At 39.9% G+C, this 24425-nt stretch overlaps 1 protein-coding gene across 9 annotated transcripts in view; it reads right to left on the bottom strand.

The window, feature by feature from the left end:
• Window positions 1–24425, bottom strand: part of LOC114653202 (RNA-binding Raly-like protein) — a 1200559-nt gene that overhangs the window by 204961 nt on the left and 971173 nt on the right. The window contains exon 1 of one of the 9 annotated variants that reach the window (XM_051929296.1): window positions 8018–8807. The exons of 6 other annotated variants lie outside the window; for them this stretch is intronic. Coding sequence is in view for 2 of the 3 variants with exons in the window: in XM_051929295.1 (XP_051785255.1) it covers window positions 8022–8058 (37 nt within the window). In the remaining variant the exon portion in view is untranslated. Of the gene's footprint in view, window positions 1–8017; window positions 8808–24425 lie in introns of those variants that run through there. 2 more of the 9 variants (XM_051929295.1, XM_051929297.1) reach the window with 2 other exon arrangements.

The following is a 24425-nucleotide window of genomic DNA, read 5'->3' as shown; positions in this document are numbered from 1 at the left end:
GGGCCAGAATGACAAGGCTATGGTGGACAATTCAGTCAGGACATCGGGACACACCATACTCTTTAAGAAGGATGCCCAGGGAATTTTTATGACCTCAGAGCCAAGACCTTGGTTTTATGTCACACCTGAGGGACAGTGACATTTTCACAGCACAGTGTCCTTGTCACTGTACTGGGGGCATTGGGATCCACATTCCAACTACTGGGTAAATGACCCCTGCTGGCTTCACCATCACTTCTTCCAGCAACCACCCAAGTTTTTTCTAGATGGTCTGCCATCCCAGTACCAGCCGGGTGTGAACATGCTTAGCTTAAAATGGATGACTGGTTCTGAAGTGCAGTTGGTATGCCTGCTGAGATAGATAGATAGATAGATAGATAGATAGATAGATAGATAGATAGATAGATAGATAGATAGATAGATAGATAGATAGATAGATAGATAGATAGATAGATAGATAGATAGATAGATTGATTATCTGTTAGGTGGTGACAGTGAGACAGAGATAGACAATTAGAAACAGGGGATGATTAGGGGGTCAGAATGGTCAGGCCGTGGAGGGCAATTTACACCCAGATATTAACAAAAGACGCTCATGAATCTTCATAGCACAGTGACACCGTCACTACACTTGGGCATTGGGTTCCAAACTCAGACCACAGGGTAAGCGCGCCCTGCTGGCCTCACCAGCACCTCTTCCAGCAGCCACCCAAGCTTTTCCTAGATGGTCTCCCGCCCAAGTGCTGGCCGGGCCTAAACATGCTTAGCTTTGGGTGGGTGACCTCCTCTGAACTGCAGGTGGGACCTTTTAGGTGAAGCTGAGTTTGCCTCACGAAGGTGTTTCAGCTGAGTAAGTCTGAATACTTGTGTCAATGAGATATTTCAGTTTTTAATTTTCAATAAATTTGCAAAACATTCTAAAATCCCGTTTTCACTTTGTCATTCTGGAGTATTGAGTGTTGCTTGATGTGGGAAAAAAATGAATTTAAATGATTTTTAGCACAAGGTGGCAAAATAACAAAATGTGTAAAAAGTGAAGGGGTACGAATACTTTCTGAAGTATCTACAGGTCTTTTTATGTATTTTGTGGTGGTCTCTTTCTTTCCAATTTACAGTGACATTAGGGGAACGGATCAGTTTCAGTTAACACAGTTTGTTTTTTGTTTAAACCACAATGCTCAGTTTTATTTCTTGCTGAGCGTGTAGAATCTCATTTGTGTTGTTATAAGCTGAGCGGCACACACACACACACACACACACACACACACACACACACACACACACACACACACACACACATTGTTTCTGCATCTTATTGAAAAAAAAAAATCATGTTTTCATGATCCGAGACACATTTCCTTTAATAAGTGTATCAAGTCATTAATCACATCTAGTGCACATAAGCAACGAATTGGAAAAAGAGCAACTGCAAGGAAAACAGAACACCAAGACATCAGCGTCTGAAAACAAAGGACTAAGGAGGCAGAGGAGTATATTTTGACTCACAAACATTTTCTTTATAACACTCTGCATTCATGTTTCCAACGACGCTAAGTGGAAGAAAAAAAAAAGTAGAACACAGCTCCCGACACACATCTGCTCCCACGCCCACGTGCTTAATAGTCATCTCCACCGTGAGAGAAGGATAAGAGATAAATGAGAAGGAATTGAGCATGTACATCTCAGTGCGGTGCTTATTAGACGCACACTTTCAGTGGAGAAGGCAAAGTCTGAGAGGACAGATGGTTACGTATTACTGATCACTGAGGAACCCCTCACCTCGGCCGGGCATTAGCACCACACCATCCACAAACTGGACTCTTCCCTTCAGCACAGAGTGAGTGATCACTCAGCTCACCTAAAATAACAAGACGTCTTATACTCTTCACTATTGGGCCATGACCCCCATTGCTCTGCTTATAACAGGCTAACATTCTGACTCTCTTAACACTCTGCATCATTTAAATAGAAGTTCAAGGTGCAGAATAACTCACTTCTTACACTAACCTAAAAGATCTGCTGTATAATCACTCAGGTCACCCTCCTGGGTTTGTGTCCATAGCCTTGCACCCACCAGAACTCCCACAGAGTAGAAAGTCAGCCGAGTAGCCAGATGGGTTTAAGAAACACTTGGCTGTCACGAGAGGCTGTTACTGCTGTTCAATGTGAGGACAGCGAGATCAACTGCACTGCCTTTAATGGGCTGGCATCTGCGACGTGGTGGGTCAGCGCGATGGACATTGAACTTTCAATACCAATTATAATGGACTCGATACAGGCTTTGGGCACAGCTCTGTATGCTTCTCTGCAAAGCATATCTATCTATCTATCTATCTATCTATCTATCTATCTATCTATCTATCTATCTATCTATCTATCTATCTATCTATCTATCTATCTATCTATCTATCTATCTATCTATCTATGTTATCCTGCCTACTATACCAAAATGAACATCTATCTATCTATCTATCTATCTATCTATCTATCTATCTATCTATCTATCTATCTATCTATCTATCTATCTATCTATCTATCTATCTATCTATGTTATCCTGCCTACTATACTAACATCTATCTATCTATCTATCTATCTATCTATCTATCTATCTATCTATCTATCTATCTATCTATCTAATCTATCTATCTATCCTGCCTACTCTATCTATCTATCGATCTATCTATCTATCTATCTATCTATCTATCTATCTATATCTATCTATCTATCTATCTAGCTATCTACTATCTATCTATCTATCTATCTATCTATCTATCTATCTATCTATGAATCTATCTATCTATTATCTATCTATCTTCTATCTATCTATCTATCTATCTATCTATCTATCTATCTTCTATCTATCTATCTATCTATCTATCTAATCTATCTATCTATCTATCTATCTATCTATCTATCTATCTATCTATCTATCTTCTATCTATCTATCTATCTATCCTGCCTACTATACCAAAATTAACATCTATCTATCTATCTATCTATCTATCTATCTATCTATCTATCTATCTATCTATCTATCTATCTATCTATCTATCTATCTATCTATCTATCTATCTATCTATCTATCTATCTATCTATCTATCTATCTATCTATCTATCTATTTTTCTATTTTATTATTTTTCTATTTTTATTTTATTAATTTTCATTGTAATCATTCCATACAAACAGATCAATTTATAACCCAACAAAATTGAAGACAAATCAAACCCCACCCCTGAAAAGGAGAGCTTTGCTAAAGGAAAATTGCTTAAGGCTTTTTAATAAGGCAACATTAAACAAAAGAAAGGGAGAAGTAAATATATATGTAAATAAGAGATGGAGAAGGGAATTAAATGTGGTAATAGTTATTTCTCTTATTCTAAAATAATATTGATTAAATCCTGCCAGGTTTTGAAAAAATGTTGTACAGATCCTCTAACTGAGAATTTGATTTTTTCCCATTTCAAATAATATAAAACATCGGTTTCCCACTGACGTATCAGAGGAGAGTTAGGATTCTTCCAATTTAATAAAATAAGTCTGCGTGCCAAAAGTGTAGTGAATGCAATCACCGTTTGCTTGTCCTTCTCCAATTCAAGTCCGTCTGGAAGAACACCAAACACAGCTGTTAGTGGGTTAGGAGGGATTGTGACCCCAAGGCTGTCTGAGAGGCACTTAAAAATTTTGTCCAAAATGATGTTAGTTTGGTGCAGGCCCAGAACATGTGACCCAGTGAGGCAGGAGCTTGGTTGCAGCGTTCGCAGTTCGGATCTTGCCCTGGAAACATTTTGGACAGTTTTAAGCGAGACAGATGAGCTCGATATATAATTTTTAGTTGAATAATTCTATGCTTTGCGCATATAGAACTCGAGTGAATTCTCTGCTTTGCTACATTCCACTCCTTTTCTGATATATTGATTAAGAGATCTTCTTCCCAATGTCCTCTTGGATCTTTGAAAGGTAGGGACTCTAATAGGATTTTATAAATAGTGTTTAATTCCTCAAAATTGAGCAGTAGTTTTTCCAGCATTGTGGAGGGTGCGAGGTGGGGGAAATCGGGCAATTTCTGTTTAACAAAATTTCTAATTTGAAGATAGTGAAAGAAATGTGTAGCTGGGAGGTTGAATTTTGAACGTAATTGTTCAAAAGATGTAAATATGTTGTCTATATAAAGATCTCTGAGCAAATCTATCTATCTATCTATCTATCTATCTATCTATCTATCTATCTATCTATCTATCTATCTATCTATCTATCTATCTATCTATCTATCTATCTATCTATCTATCTATCTATCTAGAAGACAAAGTCCGAGAGGACAGATGATTACGTATTACTGATCACCGAGGAACCCCTCACCTCGGCCGGGCATTAGCACCACACCATCCACAAACTGGACTCTTCCCTTCAGCACAGAGTGAGTGACCACTCAGCTCACCTAAAATAAGAAGATGTCTTATACTCTTCACTATTGGGCCATGACTCCCATTGCTCTGCTTATAACTGGCTAACATTCTGACTCTCTTAACACTCTGCATCACTTAAATAGAAGTTCAAGGTGCAGAATAACTCACTTATGCAGCACTTCTTGTGTGATTTTGGTCTATACAAAAATAAATTATAAATTTATTTGCATGTAACAAGACCTTAGCAAAGGCTTCTTTTGGTCTTCATAACACTTATAAATTATCAGTAGATTGGTTATCCATCTCTGGGCAGTGTCGGGTAGTGACAAAGTCTCAAGTACCAATGGAAAAACCTAGCAGACTGACATTTTTTTTCAAAATGGAGCGTTTTTTTGGTTTTTGGAGTTCCAATGCCTTTCTTGATGTTATAAGGTAGTGGTGATGGCCAAATATGTCTTTATTCTGGTCATAGCCCGATGGAAGAAGCTCATATGGACACAGTATCTTACATACCACGAGACAAAAACCAAGCAACTCCACTGACCAATGACGAAAGACTGCCTACCAATGAAAACATCAGATTATGATCATGTGATTTAAATGCTGCAACTGTGTGATTTAAATGGCAGGTGTTTGTGATTCGTGAAAAAATATATTGTGTACGTGAAGCTCAGGAAAAATGAACTTTTGAGATCATTAACTATAGGGGCGACATCATTTTCTCAATTTGCCGAAAACTTGAAAAATGTGACCGGCTAGGTTTTTCCATAGTTGGTGAGTACCATTAAAATGACTTGTTAATATGAAGGATTGGCAGGTCTTATAATAATTATGAAATCTCAACAAAAAGGCGTCTCAGTTAAGACACCTCAGACCACTCCAAAGTGAAAGTATGTTAAGGTCTTGGTATATAACAGAAAATAAATAATTGATGCATTTTTGCAGTACCCAAAGTGTTACTGGTGCTCCCAGTTGCACCTTGGATTTAAAGCCTGTGGCTAAAAACACTCCAAGAATGTGCCCCCTGGAGGGGATGAGCAAATTGTCTATAGTGTCATACACATTTGCCCCAGTCCTCTTTTCCAAAACAGGCTCTGGATTGTCTAGAGTCATTGCTGCTAAGAAGTTTGTTCAGGTGTTTTGCATCACCTGCACTCGAGTTGCTTCCCCAGGAGACCACAGCATAGAACACCACTTTGGCTACAACAGACTGCTTAAACATTTCCAGCTCCACACATCAAAAGACCTGAGTCTCCTCTGGAAGTCCAGTCACCTCTGGACCTTCTGGTACAGCACCACTGTGTTGTCAGTCCAGCGCAGTTTTCTGTTAATTTGGACCACCAGGTACTGCACTTCCTCTACCCTGGAGCGTGACCGGCCTCATGGGCTACTTAACACACTGGATGTCATCCACCAAACTCTTTTGTCTTGTTGATGTTGCTCTGCAGGTGGTTCTCCCTGCACCGCAAAACAAAGTCCTCCACCAGCCTCCTGTACTCCAACTAATCTCCATTATCAATACATGTAATGATGGAGGAATAATCTGGGGATTTCTGCAGGTGGCACAAGAAGGTAGTGGAAACCCACCGTGTAGAGAGGATAAACAGACAGGGAGACAGGACAGTTTTTCTGGGGTGCCCCAGTGTTACACACTGTGCCTTACACACCGCCGTCTGTTGGTCAGGTAGGCTATGAACCAGAGGATTGTGGGGGCATCGATATTCATACTCTGGAGCTTTTTGTCCCTGGACTGATCGCTCTTTTTATCTTTAGCCAAAGTCAGAAATTCCTTTCTTTTGAGTAATTCTAGTATGTATTTAATTGGAGGTGGGTGTTGTTTTTATATAATAATATTTACTTAGTTATTGAGCTTCTGTATTAAGCTACATTGAGCTTGGAGAAGCCGCTATATAAATAAAATTTATTATTATTATTATTATTATTATTATTATTATTACTACTACAGTTCCCCCTTGGCACAAATGAAAAGGCACTATATAATAGAATGTATTATTATTAATATTATCATTACATTTCCCCCTTGGCACAAATGAAAAGGTGCTATATAAATTGAATGCATTATTATTATTATTATTATTATTATATTTCTTCATTGGGACAAATGAAAAGGTGCTATATAAATAGAATGCATTATTATTATTATTATTATTATTATTATTATTATTATTATTATTACTACATTTCTCCCTTGGGCTATATAAATAGAATGTATTATTATTATTATTATTATTACATTTTCACCTTGGGACAAATGAAAATGGGCCATTTAAATAGAATGCATTATTATTATTATTATTACATTTCTTCCTTGGGACAAATGAAAAGGCGCTATATAAATAGAATGTAATAATAATAATAATAATAATAATAATAATAATAATAATAATAATATTACATTTCCCCCTTGGGACAAATGAAAAGGTGCTATATAAATAGAATGTAATAATAATAATAATAATAATAATAATATTACATTTCCCCCTTGGGACAAATGAAAAGGTGCTATTTAAATAGAATGCATTATTATTATTATTATTATTATTATTATTATTACATTTTCACCTTGGGACAAATGAAAATGGGCCATTTAAACAGAATGCATTATTATTATTATTATTACATTTCTTCCTTGGGACAAATGAAAAGGCGCTATATAAATAGAATGTAATAATAATAATAATAATAATAATACATTTCCACCTTGGGACAAATGAAAAGGTGCTATTTAAATAGAATGCATTATTATTATTATTATCATTATTATTACATTTCTTCCTTGGGACAAATGAAAAGGTGCTATATAAATAGAATGCTTTATTATTATTATTATTATTACATTTCCCCCTTGGGAAAAATAAAGTGTTATTTATCTATTTTTCTTCCCAAAGACTGCAGTTAACTGGGCAAGTGCAAATGTTCCTTGCAGGAGTGCACATGGAGATATACATACATACATACATACATACATACATACATACATACATACATACATACATACATACATACATACATACATACATACATATACATATGTTCTGCGCTAGACTGCTGCCTTGCACCAAACGTTACCTGGACAGGCACCATCTCCATATGTTAAATAGAAGCATTCAGATTTATACAGGACTATGCATTGGATATGAATGAATGGATGAACGGTAGAACAGACACTTTACCCAGTATAAGTTGCACATTCTGCAGCAGTGGTCACTATGGCTGGTTTCACTAGCACTCATTATTAAACCTATAAAACTAAAAAAGCGAGACCTTTTAACATGCCAGGCAGCTGGCACAGTGACACCAACTCTATGACTGTATTAAACTGCACCACATCGTGCATATGTAGCATTATTGCTCATTGGAATATACACACTGTGCATTGTCTCTCTCACAGGCTGCAATATTCAGAATGCAATGAACCAAATCAAATATGAAGCACACAAAGTTGTCGACCGTATGTATTGCCCGCGGCGCAGCGCAACACTTTCATTTCAACTATAGCATTTGTCCAAATTCTCTTATCATTCCAATTCCTTTCACTCTATCAAGCAGTCAATTTTTTTTTTTTTTTTTTTTTTTTGCTCGCAGACTTACTTACACCTTTGATTTCGACGCTTGCCTTTGTACATTGTCATTCCAATGGTCCGGGATCCACCAAAATAAATTTCTTCGGTAGGTCTGGCAACACAGAAAAAACAAATAAAATCCCCGATAAAAGCAACGATTCGGCCTCCCACTTTGCAGAAAGGCAGATTCTCAGTGACAATAGGTAAGTAGCCGTCTCTCTGTGGCAGCTCGGGTTATACCATTCACACTGAGCCGAAGGGGAGCAGCTTGATTGTTTTGTACAAGGGAGCAGCAGTTTTTTTTTTTTTGTCAACGGGAAACTTGGTGAAGCGAGATTAGGATGTCAAAAGAAAATAAATAAATAAATAAAAATTTAAAATGGGGAGAATTCCAGCATAGTGATTAGAATTCATGCAAAGGCACAGCAGTGTTCCGGTCTCTTCTTGCTGACACACAAGTGGGTGCCGACTGAAGAGGAAGATAATGAGAGCAGATTTGGAGAGCCTTATTCAGAAGTACTTCAATTTGTTTTAAGGCATTAGGCACAACAGTGATTTGGAGCTAAGTGGGTGGCCATCCAGGGTGTATTTGGGGGTACGTGCTGTAGATCTGAATTAAAATAAGTAAAAAAACCAAAATAAATAAAAAGAGCTTCACATGCCTGCTAGGTATTGATCCAAAAGCACCATTTCTTCAAGGAGAGACCACGTCATGTCTAATGTTCAGTTTTCAGCTCCTGAACTGCTGTAGCCCACCCAGAATGCCGAATCTGAAGCTCACAGTCTGTGGAGCACTGTTGCTAAGCACCTCTGCCGGGAGCAATTACTTACATGTCACCGGAAAATCCGACGACTAGGCTGCGACGCGCGTGGTGGGACTCTGGAGTGACAGGGCCAAAGATTTAGGAGCTGTCCAGCTAAGAAAGCCATAGAAAGCAAGGCAGGGAAGGTGACGCGTAAACTGAGGAGACCCCCCCCCCCCCCCAGCCCCCTCCTCTGGGATACATGATAGCCTCAAACTTTTGGTGAACATCAAAAAGGATTCGAGCTTGGGAATTTTAGTGTATGCAAAGACAAAGCATTCTCGTCTTAGCTGACACACAAATGGTGGCTGACTGAAAATAATCTATCTATCTATCTATCTATCTATCTCTATCTATCTATCTATCTATCTATCTATCTATCTATCTATCTATCTATCTATCTATCTATCTATCTATCTATCTATCTATCTATCTATCATATAGTGCCTTTCATATCTATCTATCTATCTATCTATCATATAGTGCTTTTTTCTATCTATCTATCTATTATACAGTGCCTTTTTCTATCTATCTATCTATCTATCTATCTATCTATCTATCTATCTATCTATCTATCTATCTATCTATCTATCTATCTATCTATCTATCTATCTATCTATCTATCTATCTATCTATCTATCATATAGTGCTTTTTTCTATCTATCTATCTATTATACAGTGCCTTTTTCTATCTATCTATCTATCTATCTATCTATCTATCTATCTATCTATCTATCTATCTATCTATCTATCTATCTAGTCAACTATGCTAATCTATCTATCTATCTATCTATCTATCTATCTATCTATCTATCTATCTATCTATCATATAGTGCCTTTCATATCTATCTATCTATCTATCTATCTATCTATCTATCTATCTATCTATCTATCTATCTATCATATAGTGCCTTTCATATCTATCTATCTATCTATCTATCTATCTATCTATCTATCTATCTATCTATCTATCTATCTATCTATCTATCTATCTATCTATCTATCATTCTTATCTTGTCAACTATGCTAATCTATCTATCTATCTATCTATCTATCTATCTATCTATCTATCTATCTATCTATCTATCTATCTATCTATCTATCTATCATATAGTGCCTTTCATATCTATCTATCTATCTATCTATCTATCTATCTATCTATCTATCTATCTATCTATCTATCTATCTATCTATCTTTTTTCTATCTATCTATCTATCTATCTATCTATCATATATATAGTGCCTTTCATATCTATCTATCTATCTATCTATCTATCTATCTATCTATCTATCTATCTATCTATCTATCTATCTATCTATCTATCTATCTATCTATCTATCATATAGTGCTTTTTTTCTATCTATCTATCTATCTATCTATCTATCTATCTATCTATCTATCTATCTATCTATCTATCTATCTATCTATCTATCATATAGTGCTTTTTTCTATCTATCTATCTATCTATCTATCTATCTATCTATCTATCTATCTATCTATCTTATCTTGTCAACTATGCTTATCTATCTATCTATCTATCTATCTATCTATCTATCTATCTATCTATCTATCTATCTATCTATCTATCTATCTATCTATCTATCATATAGTGCCTTTCATATCTATCTATCTATCTATCTATCATATAGTGCTTTTTTCTATCTATCTATCTATCTATCTATCTATCTATCTATCTATCTATCTATCTATCTATCTATCTATCTATCTATCTATCTATCTATCTATCTATCTTATCTTGTCAACTATGCTTATCTATCTATCTATCTATCTATCTATCTATCTATCTATCTATCTATCTATCTATCTATCTATCTATCTATCTATCATATAGTGCCTTTCATATCTATCTATCTATCATATAGTGCCTTTCATATCTATCTATCTATCTATCTATCTATCTATCTATCTATCTATCTATCTATCTATCTATCTATCTATCTATCTATCTATCTTATCTTGTCAACTATGCTAATCTATCTATCTATCTATCTATCTATCTATCTATCTATCTATCTATCTATCTATCTATCTATCTATCTATCTATCTATCTATCTATCATATAGTGCCTTTCATATCTATCTATCTATCTATCTATCTATCTATCTATCTATCTATCTATCTATCTATCTATCTATCTATCTATCATATAGTGCCTTTCATATCTATCTATCTATCATATAGTGCCTTTCATATCTATCTATCTATCTATCTATCTATCTATCTATCTATCTATCTATCTATCTATCTATCTATCTATCTTATCTTGTCAACTATGCTAATCTATCTATCTATCTATCTATCTATCTATCTATCTATCTATCTATCTATCTATCTATCTATCTATCATATAGTGCCTTTCATATCTATCTATCTATCTATCTATCTATCTATCTATCTATCTATCTATCTATCTATCTATCTATCTATCTATCTATCATATAGTGCCTTTCATATCTATCTATCTATCTATCTATCTATCTATCTATCTATCTATCTATCTATCTATCTATCTATCTATCTATCTATCTATCTATCTATCTATCTATCTATCTATCTATTATACAGTGCCTTTTTCTATCTATCTATCTATCTATCTATCTATCTATCTATCTATCTATCTATCTATCTATCTATCTATCTATCTATCTATCTATCTATCTATCTATCTATCTATCTATCTATCTATCTATCTATTATATAGTGCCTTTCATATCTATCTATCTATCTATCTATCTATCTATCTATCTATCTATCTATCTATCTATCTATCTATCTATCTATCTATCTATCTATCTATCTATCTATCTATCTATCTATCTATCTATTATATATTGCTGTGTGCCGCTGCAGTCAGGTCAGGAGGAAGCCCCAGAAAAAAAAACGGCACAGAAGACGGTATGTGAGACTTTTAAAACGTATCATGTCATTACGATCAGGAATACGCAATGCTTGAATATGAAAGCCCCACTAATGCATCTGTAAGTCAGCATTTTGCTTCACCACATCAAACCATTCATCAAGCATCGAAGTGCACACATCGATCGTAGGATCCTCAAAGCGGCTTTCTGTCACATGTCGATAGTAAACAGAGACTCTGACGTCACATTCTGACTTTTATCACACTGCCCCCCGACTTTTTGCTGGTACTGCAACTCGCGCATGTGTTACATGAACACTGGGAACATGTGGTAGCCATGATGAGTGCACGTACACGTTCTGAGCGTGAAGTATAAACCGGCCTTTAGAGTGACCATGGGGTTCTTGGTCACGTCCCTCATCAAGGATCTTTTTACCAGTTACTCTGTTTAGCCAGACTGACAACTCTGTGAAGAGTCCTGGTGGTTTCACTGTTCTTCCATTTCATAGTTATTGAAGGCAGTGTATTCCTGGGAGCGCATACGTCTTTAGAAGTGGTTTTATCTCCATGTCCTGGTTTATGTCTCACTACAATTCGATCACAGAGGTCAACAGAGAGTTCCTTGTACTTCATGGCTTAGTTTTTTGCCCTGACATGCAGTGTGAATCATCAGACCTTAAATACATGGTGTGGAAGTTCAGCCCAGCCACAGACAGATGCAGGACACACAGAAGACCCAAAACACACACATTTATTATTTACTTCACACAGCACAATGCACACCGTGCACAAACCTCACAATGCTCAGTTTTCTCTCCTTTCTTCTCTTTTTAATGTTGCCTCCACTCCTCTCCCGCAAACTCCATCCTCTGCCTCTTAACTCTGGCTCCTCGAATGGTGCTCCAGGAGCTCGTTGATGACCTTCTTCCACGACTTCCTGGTGTGGCGGAAGTGCTGCAGTCCAGGGCTTAGCAAATGCCCAGGCACCCTCTTGTGGCCCCCACAGGGTGGAGCTTCCAAGTTCTATTCTCGTGGCCCCGACACCAACCAGGGCAGCTGCCCTCTCATGTTCTGGGGGAGATACTGCTCCTCTCCTGGTCCTTCCAGTGTCCGGGAGTGCCAGCTAGGCAAGGGTCCCGTTACAACGGGTACACGTGCGCCTTTCTGTAGATGTCCAGTTAATTCAGTTTGCCAAAGGTGGACTCCGATCAAGTTCTAGACACATCTTAAGGTGAAGATAACAGGATGAACCTGACCACACTTTGGTGTGCCCCAGCAAAGGGTCTGAATACATTTTTGATTTTTAATACATTTGCAAGCCTTGCTGAAAACGTGTTTTCACATTGACGGGGAAAATATGACCAATATTCTAATTTTGAATGAAATCTACAACACAATAAATTGTGCAGAAAGTGAAGGGGCGTGAATACTTTCTGAACCCACTGGATGACCTCAATCGAAAAATCAAAACCAAAAAAGGATTTCTTGCTGGTGGAAAGGCAATTTTGCAAAGCAGCTGAGCAAGAGCTCCATGAAAGTGTCCCTCAACCAAGGAGCAGCAGCAAGTCTCCATTTTTTTGTAACGAGACAGCAACTAAGCTGAGCTCTTTGCAAAAGAGTCAGAAAAGTAGAAACTGAGAGAAAACTTTTTTTAAAAAATATTTAATTAAAGGACGCCACTCACCTCTGTCACTTCTCGACCCAAATGAACATGCACATAAAATACCTGGCTAACTTGATTTCATCTCTGTTAGCAAAGCGCCATGACATTTTACTGTTTTCTAGAAACACAGAAAATGTTACAGAATCATTATCACAAGCTGAAGTGTATAAACCTATGGGAAAACCTGCACTAAGCACAATCTCAGCTAGCAGCTTTCCCAGAATACACTGCAGTGATGTTCAGCGTGGCAAAACCTTCAGGATTAAGGCCAGTCATCACACGACAGTCAGCCAAAAAGGTTAAAGTATCCCGTGTACAGATGGACAACCTCTAGTCACCATTATGAAGGGAACACCGTTATGTTACATTTTCAAACCCAGTTTAGCCATTTCAGGGTTGTGGGGGTCCTCGACAACACCAAGCACAAGGCAGGAACCACCTTGGACAAGGTGTGAATCCATCACAAGGGCCCAATTGGGCAAACACGCACACTCACACAAGGCCAAGGCCAGTTTAGAATCACCACTTATTGAATCTGGATATCGTTATGGAGGTGACAGAAATGCTAGCGCACAGGAAGAAGCGGACATTATAGCATTTAGAATAAAAACACAAATTTAGGAACTGTTTTCAACCCTGTTACAATGCCAGCTTATTGACCTTCTGTGGAAAACTCTTGGGCGCCACTGTTGAAAACATAATATTTTGTTCCAACTTTTATGCAGCTGCATTAATCAATCAAACCTAATGATGTTTCTCCAATTGTGTTTTTAATTAATTGATTCAATGAGCCAGAACATTGGATGACTGATAGCTCCTTGTCCTTAAATGTGGAGAAAAACAGAAATCCTATTTGTTATTTGAAACGTTGTAGACAATAGCGGAACACTGACAACGGTTAAGGTCAGTGGGTCTGAATATTATATTATTAATGATGCATGAATCAGTGCACAGCGCTTTGGTGTTATCCTTCAAATTAATCTACATGGGCTTATTGAAACATTTTGAGACAACACCTGTCATTTCACATCTGACGATTCCTCCCAGTCTATTTCAGAAAGTGCATTCTTTCACACTTTCTACACTTTTTAGAGTACGCAGCTGTACCCATTGTTTCCACCACCGATATCAGCTAGAATCTCAGCATGTCTCACTGATATTTCAACCTGAGTAAAGGAGCTCCATCTCTAACTTGGTAAGATGGACCTTCTTGCCATTCCAGCTTGTCTGTCTATTTCAGCGCACCATCACTGTTCAGCTCAGCTCACTATCACTGATGCCCGTCAAGTCTGTACAAAACCCAGGGGTGGTGAACATTGACCAGCTGTCCTTCACTGACCATGTGGCCAAGGTCTAACAGTTTTGCAGATTCACTCTATACAACATCTGCAAGATCAGACTGCATCTGATGGAGTATGCAGCACAAATCTTGGCCCAGATGTTGGTCTCTCTGCTGGCAGGAGTACTGGCATGTATCGCCAAGCTGCTACCGATGATTCAAAATTCAGCCACACATGTGGTTTCCAACCAGCCAAGGTGGGCACGTGTCACTCCTCTTTTCAGATCACTACAATGGCTCCCTGTAAGAGTGCGTATTGTCACACACAAATGATTAGGGAGCAGCTTACGGACCCGACAAGCAATGCGAAACCACAAGACAGGGCACTGTGACAATGTACTAACCGATCTTTCTTTATTTTGACAGGAAAGACGAGAAAACAGCCCCTTGAATTCATCTCCAATACCTTTGCCAGACGTCCGGGTTCCTCCGGTCCACCAGTGATGACGTCACCATTCCACAACCCTCAGCGCACTGTTTCCCCATTTCCGTTCCCACCACATAAATTATCCGTGTTGCCACTAGCTATATGATATGCACTTATATAATAAGACACTTGTGAGGGTCCTATGCTCTGACAGGTTTAGGGTGGGTCTCATGGACACAGGGTCGAGTAATAATAGGATTTGAATGAGACACTTCCACCAACCCAATTTCAATTTACTTTAGAATGGAGGAGAACTATCTGGAGGACCAATAATTTCTGTCCTGGACAACTGTCATCCACAACATAAACCACTTGACCAAGAAGTCTTTGTCATGCTGGAAAGACACATGAAATGCTGTTGAGATGCTCAGTTCACTATCTGTATTTGGATAAACAACAACAACAACAAAAACAACTATGCTTTCTTTGTGTTCTGCTTCTATACAGGTAGTCCCCAGGTTACGGACATCTGACCTACGACATACGAACGGGGCTGCAACTGCCACACATGCGCCTCAGTAACTGCCGCTCCATCATCTTCAGCCTGGGGACACTGCAAGCGGTGGCTGGACAGAGGCTGGAGGGGGTCAATTTCGCTGCCCGCGCAGTGTAGTGTCCGTTGGGCGGCTCCCAGCAGCAAGCGGTTTCACTGCCTGCTCACCACACATGGCTGCCCCGTTCGTTCTAGGTGGGCGGCTGGTAATGCTGCAAGTGGTGACCCTGTCGTGGCTCAACGGAGGGTGAACGGGGAGGCGGGGGGTAGCATTGTAGTGTACCTCGGATTGGCTGCGTGTTGAATGGGGGCGGTGGTGTTGCGTACACTGTAGGCAGCATACTGTAGTGGAGGTGACTGTGAGGTGGGCTGTTGATGAACCGCCCCTCGCTGCTCCCATTCATTCTCAATAGCAAGCCTGCTTGTACTGTTACGCACATAGCAGGAAGTTGTCTCTTGTCAGTACAGGGTGGTCCTGATCTAATTCTGCAGATCCAGATCGTCTGGATGACTTTGATTTATGCAGGGACGATTCCAGTTCGGCGCGAAGACGATTCTTCGTGTCGTCAGTTCACACACTTCTCGATGGTCCAGGATTTTTCGGATGATTTTCTATGTAATAAACTGAATAAGTGATAGCGTAATGAAAATTGCATAATTAGATCTGGACCACCCTATACATCAGATGTGTTGACGACTGGTGCCTAATCTACTGTGATCGCGTGTACAGTGCTGTACAGAAAAGCTCATCTTAACATTTTGTCTTCACCCTTCAAGAATGTCTCTGAAACACAAATCTGATGCAAGTGCTGGTGATAGAGTAAAGAAGAGAAAAACCATCACCATGGAAAATAAAGTAGAAATAATAAAAAGGTCAGAGAGAGCTGAAACTCCATCATTCATTGTCAGAGCACTTGGTTACAGTCGGTCAACAATAACATTTATTAAAGTAATGTACCTGTTCCGACTTACATACAAATTCAACTTAAGTACAAACCTACAGTCCCTATCTTGTACGTAACCCGGGAACTGCCTGGATTCTGATTCTCTGGTTTTAATTCTCTTTGCAAAACGTTTTGGCCTTGTCTTCTGATCTCTCTGCTCTACAGCTTTTGACTCTCATTTTGGTGTCCGACCTGCCATCATTTCCATGGTCCTGAATGCTTTACTCATTTTGAGTCAGCCATAACGAGCAGAGACTCCTGTCAAACCTGCTAACTAAGCTTCTTCTCGATGTTCCACTCAAGATCTTTCTGGGCAGCACAGCGTGGCAGACAGATGCTGGAAGTCAGTTTTCTTCTTTATGAGTGTCTGTTGTTTGGCCAATAAAGACATTTCCAGCAGAGTATGACAATATTCACACATGCAGCCTTGTCTTTGTTTTAACTCACCCGGTATTTCAGTAGTCTCAATGAAGCCTGATTTATAACTGCATACACGTCTGGAGACAACCATGAGTGAGTTTTGAACAAAAGTGGGTGGGAACAATTAGACAGCTCACTGAGTGTCACATTTCTAAACCAATCCAAAGTCTCGTGAAGGCGGGGCTCACAGAAGGGGCAGTGACTTTGAACTGAAAAGATCTGAGGTGCTCTAGCAGTCCTACAGACTACAAGTTTCAGGTTACGATAAACCGTCTACGGTCAAAAAGTCCCCTAAAAAAAGCCCTATTAAACTTTGTAGAAGATCTGCCCGGCTACAGACAGACACAGACACAACAATGTCCAAAAGCACACCCTTTTTATTTACAGTTCTCCTGCAAACACAACACAGTACACCCACCAGCCCCAATGCTCAGTCCCGTCCTTTTCTTCACTTATCTGACTGCCTCCACTCCTCTCCCGCAAGCTCTGTCTACTGCCTCCCGACTCCAGCTCCCAAATGGAGAGAGGTGGCGTCCTTCATATTGCACCAGGTGTCTCCCGATTGACATCCAGCAGCACTTCTGGGTGTGGCAGAAGTGCTGCATAGGAACTCAGCTCCTCTTCTGGCAGCACTTCAGGGTGCATGCCCAGACTCCGGAGCTGTCCAGGCGCCCCCTGGTGGTGGCCACGGACTCCCGTCGGGTTGAGCTTTTAAACTACAATTCCGTGGCCCCGATGTTAACCAAAGGGGCTGCCCACTCGTGTCCCGGGGGAGGTAGTACTGATAATATGTCTATTCCCCCGGTCTTCTCTTCAAAAGGGTGTCCCATCCAGGCAAGATCACTGGCCGTCCATCACAACATATAAATGTGTGTCGCGTGTGCAGAGAACACATTTACACATTTTAAAAATGAACATAACCTTTCTGTAGCATACATTGATATTCGACGACATCAATGGGGGAATGGTAAACGTAAACGATGTGTTGTCGAAGTTGTTGTGCGTGTTTTCTGTTGTTCCACGTTACGATGATAGTGTAGGAGTCGCAGTGTGCTTGAAAGAATTGTCAGCAACATTCATGAAAACATAAACTCGAAATATGCATTTGAACTAAACGGTGTGTCACACTCCATCAAAAAGACTGCAGTTAAGAGAGTGGATAACGCAGAGCCGCAGGAAATACAGATTTCAGTACTCAAATCACCCAAATTGACAAATCCGCCTAACGATACCAGTGAAGGCATGGAGGAGGCTGCACAACATCCACCTTCTGACTGCACATCTAAATGAATAACCAAAGGGAGTTAACATTACTGTCTATTTGGAAATGTAAACACTCCATGCCAGAATAAAGGTGCTGTGTTTTAACACGTTGCATATCCGTAGACCACAATGCAACCCTTATCTAAACTATGTGTTGTTGTTATGTTATATTGTGATGCAGTAGTTAAAATGACAGAAAGATATTGGAGCAAACAGAGAGACGTCTGAAAAATGTGGAGCCCAGAAGCTGCAGTGGTCTGTGAGGGTGTCTGTTTGTCTCCAGTGTCTTAGCTCTCATTATAACATGCGAATTAATTACCCGGTGCAGACTGAGGTCCTGAATGGATAACAGCAATTTATCTTCCAGTCTTTTGTTCAGTGTCTTTTGTTTTGTCCCTGAAACCCAAACGACAGTTTAAAATGCAAGGACTGGAGAAACTGAGGTCGGGTGTTTGAGGAAGAAGCCTTCTGGGCGGAGACTTTCCAGCGCAGGATTTTACTGCCAATCACTACACCCTTTTTAATGGGTTGTCCCTTATTCCAAAATGGATTAAATTAATTTTTTTCATTAGAATTCTACACACAACACCCCATAATGACAATGTGAAAAAAGTTTACTTAAGGTTTTTGCAAATTTATTAAAAATAAAAAAATTGAGAAAGCACATATACATAAGTATTCACAGCCTTTGCCATGAAGCTCCAAATTGAGCTCAGGTGCATCCTGTTTCCCCTGATCATCCTTGAGATGTTTCTGCAGCTTCATTGGAGTCCACCTGTGGTAAATTCAGTTGACTGGACATGATTTGGAAAGGCACACACCTGTCAATATAAGGTCCCACAGTTGACAGTTCATGTCAGAGCACAAACCAAGCATGAAGTCAAAGGAATTGTCTGTAGACCTCCGAGACAGGATTGTCTCAAGGCACAAATCTGGGGAAGGTTACAGAAACATTTCTGCTGCTTTGAAGGTCCCAATGAAAACAGTGGCCTCCATCATCCGTAAATGGAAGAAGTTCGAAACCACCAGGACTCTTCCTAGAGCTGGCCGGCCATCTAAACTGTGCAATCGGGGAGAAGGGCCTTAGTCAAGGAGGTGACCAAGAACCCGATGGTCACTCTGTCAGAGCTCCAGAGGTCCTCTGTGGAGAGAGGAGAACCTTCCAGAAGGACAACCATCTCTGCAGCAATCCACCAATCAGGCCTGTATAGTAGAGTGGCCAGACGGAAGCCACTCCTTAGTAAAAGGCACATGGCAGCCCACCTGGAGTTTGCCAAAAGGCACCTGAATGACTCTCAGACCATGAGAAAGAAAATTCTCTGGTCTGATGAGACAAAGATTGAACTCTTTGGTGTGAATGCCAAGCGTCACGTTTGGAGGAAACCAGGCACCGCTCATCACCAGGCCAATACCATCCCTACAGTGAAGCATGGTGGTGGCACCATCATGCTGTGGGGATGTTTTTCAGCTGCAGGAACTGGGAGACTAGTCAGGATAAAGGGAAAGATGACTGCAGCAATGTACAGAGACATCCTGGATAAAAACCTGCTCCAGAGCACTCTTGACCTCAGACTGGGGTGACGGTTCATCTTTCAGCAGGACAACGACCTTAAGGACACAGCCAAGATATCAAAGGAGTGGCTTCAGGACAACTCTGTGAATGTCCTTGAGTGGCCCAGCCAGAGCCCAGACTTGAATCCGATTGAACATCTCTGGAGAGATCTTAAAATGGCTGTGCACCGACGCTTCCCATCCAACCTGATGGAGCTTGAGAGGTGCTGCAAAGAGGAATGGGTGAAACTGGCCAAGGATAGGTGTGCCAAGCTTGTGGCATCATATTCAACAAGACTTGAGGCTGGAATTGCTGCCAAAGGTGCATCGACAAAGTATTGAGCAAAGGCTGTGAATACTTATGTACGTGGGATTTCTCCGTTTTTTTATTTTTAATAAATTTGCAAAAACCTCAAGTAAACTCTTTTCACGTTGTCATTATGGGGTGTTGTGTGTAGAATTCTGAGGAAAAAAATGAATTGAATCCATTTTGGAATAAGACTGTAACATAACAAAATGTGGAAAAAGTGATGCGCTGTGAATACTTTCTGGATGCACTGTATATATATATATATAAATATATATCCATCCATCCATCCATTTTCCAACCCACTGAATCCGAACACAGGGTCACGGGGGTCTGCTGGAGCCAATCCCAGCCAACACAGGGTGCAAGGCAGAAACAAACCCCGGGCAGGGCGCCAGCCCACCGCATATGTATACAACATTTTTTGGGATACAACAGCAAACAGTCACCTCATCATTTCTTTTAAGTTTGGCTCTTGGAATAATAAGCAGACCGCTATTCAAAGATCTATCTATCTATCTATCTAGGACTTCACACCAGTTACTCCGTGAGCAGCCACTCATTCAACACAAAGTCAAACCAGCGGTACCCAAGGACTCTCTGAATGGACACAGTACTGAAGAAGTCCAGTCATCGTCTCAGGTCACTGGATAGTGTCCATGTCTCACAACCACATAGCAAGACAGGAAGCACCAGGACTCTAAATGCTTGGACCTTCATCCTTTTGCAGAGATATCGGGTCTTACCACTGTGTTAAAAACCTCACCTTTCATTTTCACCTTACTTCTTTGATCACACAATACTGATGATAATTTCTTTGAATTGTTCCATCCACACTGCACTCTCCGGGTTATCTCTGCACCTAGTGTTCCATCTTGGACTACCACTGATTCCAGACATTTAAACTTCTCCACTCTTTTCAGTAGCTCTCCCAGCAGGCTAACTTCTGAATCCTCATCACCATTAAACTTCAAGAATTCTGTTTTCTTCTTCAATCTTCTATCTTCCAAAAACCTTCTTCATTCTTCCAAGTTCCTCTCCTCTTCCTCTTTCCTGGTGCTACATAACACAATGTCATCAGCACAAAGCCTGCACCAGGTGGATTGCTAATTTTTTCCCATGAGTCAACACGTTCATAACGAGATCAAAGAGGTAAGACGTTCAAGACGACCCCTGGTGTAGACCTCCTCTAGCTCGACTGTTACCCCAACTCTGCTTTTAACCCAAGTCCTCACTCCCTCATGCATATTCTGGATAATCCTCACACACTTCTCTGGTTCTCCTTTCTCTGTCATGCACCTCCTGACCTCTTGACGTGACACTCCTCTATCATAAGAGTTTGACAAATCAATATCTGCCATATACAAACCTTTCTTTATGTTTTTCTCAATGCTTCTCTATGAGGTGTCTCAATGCAGTAACAGTACAGTATAATGAAAGTTGTGTGTTTATTTTGTTGTTTGCTATTTACTTTGAAAATATTTCCATTTTACAGTTAAGATCAGTGTAGATCAGGAGTGTCCAACTCCGCTCCTGGTGGGCCACAGTGGCTGCATGTTTTCATTCTAACCATATTCTTATTTAGTGAGTGTTAGAGCTTCTGTTTTGCCTTTGTTTTAATTGATGTGACTCAGACCCCCTTAGTTGTTTCTTTTTCCTAAATGAGCAGCCAAACAATAACAAGACACAAGCCACATGACGAGGTAACCTGAAAATAAGGAAAGGTGACGGTCTCGGTCATGCTGGTCTGCTCAGGTCACTAGAACATCTTGAGGGTGGTCTTAGATAAAACAGAAAATCAACAGTGTGCTGTGGCAGAATGAGAGCAGCAACATGTCCTGATATTCAAAAACGGCTTTAATGAACAGTAAGAATCGGCTTCTCATTAACTGGTTGGAGTGAAACTGGCTGGCTTTTGATGTTCCAATTTAGCTGGTCATCTGTTGGCTTGCTTCACATCTCCTTTCTGTTTCGCTGCCATTTAATGAAGAAAAAAATCAATTCAGAGAACTGAATCCATAAAAACAGGGCAATTAAAAGGAAGGGAAAAGGAGTTACAGTGATCCCTCGCTATATCACGCTTCGACTTTCGCAGCTTCACTCTATCGCGATTTTTTCTCATACACGCTTACGTCACTACGCATGCGCTTTCTGAGAACTTTTATCTAAGCCCCACAATGGCTCCTAAACGTGCTGCTTTTTCTAAGCCTTCTGACAATAAAAGTAAGTGCTGGAGGAAGATGCTTACCATCCAGGAGAAGGTGAAGCTCTTGGATATGATCAAAGATGGCAATACCCTACAAAAGCCTCCTCACGCATATGAAAAGACAACGCCAGCAACTGCCTATCAAGATGTTCTTCAGCCGCACACCCAGACACCCACTGCCTACTCCTAGTACTCCTTCAGCGGAAGAAGACAACGACGCACCTGCTGAAGATACTGCACCACCTGAAGACTCTCCTACTGAGCTCGTGCCTTCATAGGTTAGTGGTTGTGTGTAAGAACTGTGCGTGTGTGTAATTAAATGCACAGTACAATAATAATAATATGATATTTGTAACGTCTAATATCTCTTATTTTCTCTTATTTTGTCTAATATATTGGGTAATACGAGTGTAATGGTGACTAAAGGGTGTTATTTCATGTCTAGAGGGCTCTAATAATGTTAAAAAACGTATTTAGAAGGTCATAAACAGGTTTTCTATACTCTAACTGCGAAAATATCCATCCATCCATTTTCCAACCCGCTGAATCCGAACACAGGGTCACGAGGGTCTGCTGGAGCCAATCCCAACCAACACAGGGCAGGAACCAATCCCGGGCAGGGTGCCAACCCACCGCAGGACACACACACACAAACACACCCACACACCAAGCACACACTAGGGCCAATTTAGAATCGCCAATCCACCTAACCTGCATGTCTTTGGACGGTGGGAGGAAACCGGAGCACCCGGAGGAAACCCACGCAGACACGGGGAAAACATGCAAACTCCACGCAGGGAGGACCTGGGAAGTGAACCCAGGTCCCCAGATCTCCCAACTGCGAGGCAGCAGTGCTACCCAATGAGCCACCGTGCCGCCCCATCTGCGAAAATATTCGATTTATAAATAAAGAATCCTACTTCGCGAAAATTCATTTATTGCGGTAGAGTCTGGAACGGATTAACTGTGATAAATGAGGGTTCACTGTAATTAGAAGTGAAAACTGATCATCGATTAGGAAAAGGTTTAGGATGAAAGCCTGCAGCCACTGCAGGACCAGAGTTGGGGACCCCTGAACTAGGACATTCTGACATTTGTACCAGTATGTTTAAATTAGAAAATGAGATCATATATAACTTTTAACTTTATATTATGTTCTCTGATCGCAGTTTGTACATGTAAAGTTTTATTTCTTTTAACCAGATGCCACTCTTAATGATGAACTATTTTGGGGCTTTGCATAATACTTAAAAGCAGAGGTGTGTTTCTGGACCATACCATCCATCCATCCATCCATTTTCCAACCCGCTGAATCCGAACACAGGGTCACGGGGGTCTGCTGGAGCCAATCCCAGCCAACACAGGGCACAAGGCAGGGAACCAATCCTGGGCAGGGTGCCAACCCACCGCAGGACCTGGACCATACCATTTATCTGTTTGCTGATTGGTGCGTCTGAAATGCTTCGTAGTCATTAAATGTAAATGAGCCAAGCTGATTAAAGGACGTACTCTTTTAGATTTCTTCACTCTGCCAGACTGCATGTGGGACTCCACCAGTAAGTGTATATAAAGCAGTGGTTCTCAATCTGTGGGGCAGGCCCCCCTGGTGGGGGGGGCGCAAAGATGTGAAAAAAAAGAAAACAAGAATCAAAAATATGAAAAATACATCTATTGAAACCAAAACAAATTTTCTTAAACTACATTCTGATACTAGAAAAATAAATATACAGTAGAGTTAGATAAATGTCAATAAAAGTTAAGCAGGTATAATAAAATATGCATCTATGATATATCATTAATTAAAAAAGAACAAATTGGTATTAGTGGGCTCCTTTCAAAAAAATGTTAGGGTGGTGCGATTAAAACTGTTATGAAAACTCAGGTTGCAAATACTTAAAGGTTGAGAAATGCTGATATAAAGGGAGTTCATATATTGTGATGGCCCAAGACTGCTATGCCAGCATGATATTTCATTTTTTATTTTTAATAAATTTGCAAAAAAATTCTAAACTTCTGTTTCTACTTTGTCATTCAAGGGTATTAAGCGTTGATTGATGAGGGAAAAAAAAAAAGAATTTAAATAATTTTTACCAAATGCTGCAACATTACAATATGTGAAAATTAGCAGTGAAAACTGCTC

This window comes from Erpetoichthys calabaricus, chromosome 6 (assembly GCF_900747795.2).
Source record: "Erpetoichthys calabaricus chromosome 6, fErpCal1.3, whole genome shotgun sequence".
Classification (NCBI taxonomy): Eukaryota; Metazoa; Chordata; class Cladistia; order Polypteriformes; family Polypteridae; genus Erpetoichthys; species Erpetoichthys calabaricus.
This window is presented reverse-complemented; position numbering and strand designations above follow the sequence as displayed.